This window comes from Pygoscelis adeliae, unplaced genomic scaffold (assembly GCF_000699105.1).
Source record: "Pygoscelis adeliae isolate BGI_AS28 unplaced genomic scaffold, ASM69910v1 Scaffold263, whole genome shotgun sequence".
Lineage (NCBI taxonomy): Eukaryota > Metazoa > Chordata > Aves > Sphenisciformes > Spheniscidae > Pygoscelis > Pygoscelis adeliae.
The window spans coordinates 1996576-1999950 of NW_008824552.1; the positions used below are offsets into that span (position 1 = coordinate 1996576).

Consider the following 3375-nt stretch of genomic DNA (forward strand, 5'->3'; position numbering starts at 1 on the left):
AAGAGCGGGGGAAGAAGGCGACAAGATCTCCCCCGCAGCTGGTAGAAAGGAAAGATTGCTGGAGCTTTGCAGAGCCCAAGAACTTGGTGGGAGGGAGGGAGGGAGGGAGCGAGGGAGCGGCAGGTATTTGGAGGACACGTCTGGCACTATGGGTGTAAGTGATGGCATGAAAGGCTTGCTGAGTGGGGAGCAAACTGCAGGTAGGAGGGGTCTGTGTGTCATGGGAGCGTTTTATATACACTTCAGACTGATAATTCAGTTTATTTCTTCTTAGACACACAAGTGGTGTGAAGGTACCAATAGTCCAAAACACAAATCTATCAACAATTTCTTCCTGTTTGAAATAAAACTTGTCAGAATACAAAGAACACGTTAAAATAAAGTATCTTAAAACTTTTTCAAAATATAGGAGGTACTATTCAAAGGTGGGAGGCTTTCAGCAACTGAGTAATTTCTGTTTTCATGTTATGATCCACCTTTCATGTTAATGAAACAAGTTTTGTAAACAACTGTTTCTTGCTTTGCCTCCTCCTTGCTGTCAGGTGTTGTCTTCAGGAAGAATGGCCTCCTAAAAAGAAATCTGTTGCTGTCTTTTCCTATGAAGAAATCCACATGTTCAGTACTCTAACCTTAAAGCTATTTGCTAAAATATATATTCAGATACAAGCATTAATACCCAAACAGGGTGCCCAATTACAGTTGTCCTGTCGTGCCATTTTGTTTTCCAATCTCCCTAAATTATTCAAGTAATAAACATCTATTTAAGACTAATCTCAGAACTTCAGGGGAAAACAAAGCTTCATTTTTAACTGGCAATGCTCTACAACAAAGAAAAAAACAACTTTAACTACAGAAGGGCAGTGTTTCATTGTTAAGTAAAATAATTATACAAATTGAAATTCTAAAGACAGCTCTTATGAGATATCCAACTGCTAAATTACCTATAATCACTTCGTTCATCAGCTTTTATTCCAAGCCAGTCCTTCTTTAAGTATTGGCTAGCCAGCTTCTGAATGCTCTGTTAAAAGAAGGAAAAAAAAAAGTTAAAAATAGGAGCAAAAATGTTGTTTTAGTTGCCTCTTATATCAGACAAATGACAACCTGACATATAAAGAAGCAATCAATCTATAGGATTAGCAAACTACTACAATGCAAGACTTATTTTTACTCCTTTTTATATTTTTGTTTGACTTTAGTTTCTGTTGAGAACAATCAATGAGTTTCACGTTAATATTTTAAATCAGGGGGACTCTAGCTGAGATCTGCACATGCACACCTCAGCTCTGAAAATATTTCTGCACGTGACTGACCCCAGTGAGACCAGCAATACAGAAGATGTTTGAGCAGTGTGTGGCAGAATCAGAGGCAGGAATATTGCAAGTGAAAGGTCTCAATTTGTCACAGCTATAAGAATCCAAATTTTTATTTAGCTGAATGAGGACATGGGGTTCTGAGAAGCAATGAAATATCTGGCCATTTATGCGCCCAATCTGAAACGCCCAACTTGGATCATTCGAGGTTGCACCATTATCAGTGAACTGAAGAAGCTCTATTGCTCACAGGATCAGCCCTTTACTCAGAGGATTACAATAGACTGGAGATTGAAAAATGCAGTTCCGTTTTTAATTATTAATGTTAATTACACTCTTTAGTCTCTGCGTTTCACTTTGCACGGTCTCAGAAAATCAATAACAACGTTTTCATATTCAAGCTCAGAGAGCAGCAAAATTTAATTTGTAAACAACACAAGGGAGGGGGAGTCGCTGTCGCAGTGGTCCCTCCTTCGGCCTGTAATCTCATTTAACAGTATATATCGCTTATGAATTGAGTACCATCAAATGGAAAAGAGGATGTATATTATCCAACTCAGTTGGATAACGGGTTTATGAACACTGAGCAGCGTTCCTGCTTCTTCACAAACGAACCATCACCAGAGAAGCACTCTCCAGCTTTTGTATAAAAGTCCGTTCAGCAAAGAAGTGGGAGACCTGGGTTGAAATTCCCTTTCCAGCTAAGAAAAATCAACCCCACAGATGCTTTCCAGAAGAGTGCATCCGGAGGAAAAGCCTGGGGTGAGACATCTTCGCATCTGACCCGCTCAACGAGAGGCACGGCGCAGTATCATTTCTTTACATTTTCCATACTATATTTAACATGCTATCACCTGCCAGGACAGCCTTTAAGTTCTCTTAGTGAAAAATATCAGAGAAGTATCTCAAAAAGCACAACCAGATCTCATTCTTGTCCTACCAGCCCATTTGATGCTAAAAATTTATTACCGACTTACAATCTGATTGACACTTTCACGTGGAAAAATGTTAATTGTTGCTAATATATCATTAATAGAAAACTTCTGCTCCCTCATATTAAACATCTATTTCACCTTTGAGTCCAACTCCAACTCCTCTGAACCGATCTGCTGAGCTGGGTACCAGTTTCTGGTGTTAGTGATGCTTAGAGCCGGGTTTACGCTAACAGTCCTTGTGAAGCCAATTGCTGAGAGCTGTTATTTCCCATTCTGAGCTTCCATGCCTTCCCAAGTTACCGTCCCTGATTTCCATTGCACTTTTTGCTCAGCTGAGGATCATTTTCAAACTCCACGTCGATATTTCATTGTGGAACACGAAATATGTGAACATACCTGTTCATGTATACAGTCAGCAACTCTTTTCACGGGGAAAGTTATGCCTGTAACTATAAATTCTTGCATTTCCATTGCAGTTTCTTCCATTTTTTTAAGAAGATGCACAAATTGCATTAGGTAGCTGTTAAAAACCCCAGATAAAAGGAAAAACAACATTTCCTTTAACTCTGGCAGAGCAATTTGTGATGAGATTTGGAGCTTTATTAGGTACCCCCACCTGGTGCTATTTTCATGTTTCCATCCCTTCTGCATCAGACTCCACCTACGAGATCTGCCCCAAGATGCCGAATAAACATTCACAAACACAAAACTAACCACAAAAAAAGCTCACTGGCAGTTGAGGACAAGCTATGCCAAAATTAAAAATGAAAAAAAGCCACAGCAGGGATAAATAAAGCCATTTTTGCACACAGAAACCCTATGACTGGTGTCAGCAAATCAACTCTAAAACTAGCGTGATTAACCATTTATTTCCAAACTCAACAAGCTCGCCACCGAAATCAATGCAACATCGAAGAGAGGGCTCCAGCTGCATAGTGAAGATGTCTGATCAGTTAGTATTCGTTCGTGAAAACTGATAAACCACGTTGGCATTTCATACAAAACTGCTGCAGGCGAACGTATGGTTTTTAATTAGACCAGTACAGTAGGTTTGCTTTCTTAATCTTTATGCTGAATGTAACTTTTTTGTATGAGATCCTCCTTGTTCTGTTTTCAATAACACTTCTCGG

The 3375-nt window shown here is 39.5% G+C and overlaps 1 protein-coding gene across 1 annotated transcript in view; it reads right to left on the reverse strand.

Annotated features, from left to right (window-relative positions):
* The window catches only part of FCHSD2 (FCH and double SH3 domains 2), a 171779-nt gene that overhangs the window by 83453 nt on the left and 84951 nt on the right, over positions 1-3375 (reverse strand). The window contains exon 3 of the mRNA XM_009321958.1: positions 942-1018. Coding sequence (XP_009320233.1) covers positions 942-1018 — 77 coding nt within the window. The remainder of the gene's footprint in view (positions 1-941; positions 1019-3375) is intronic.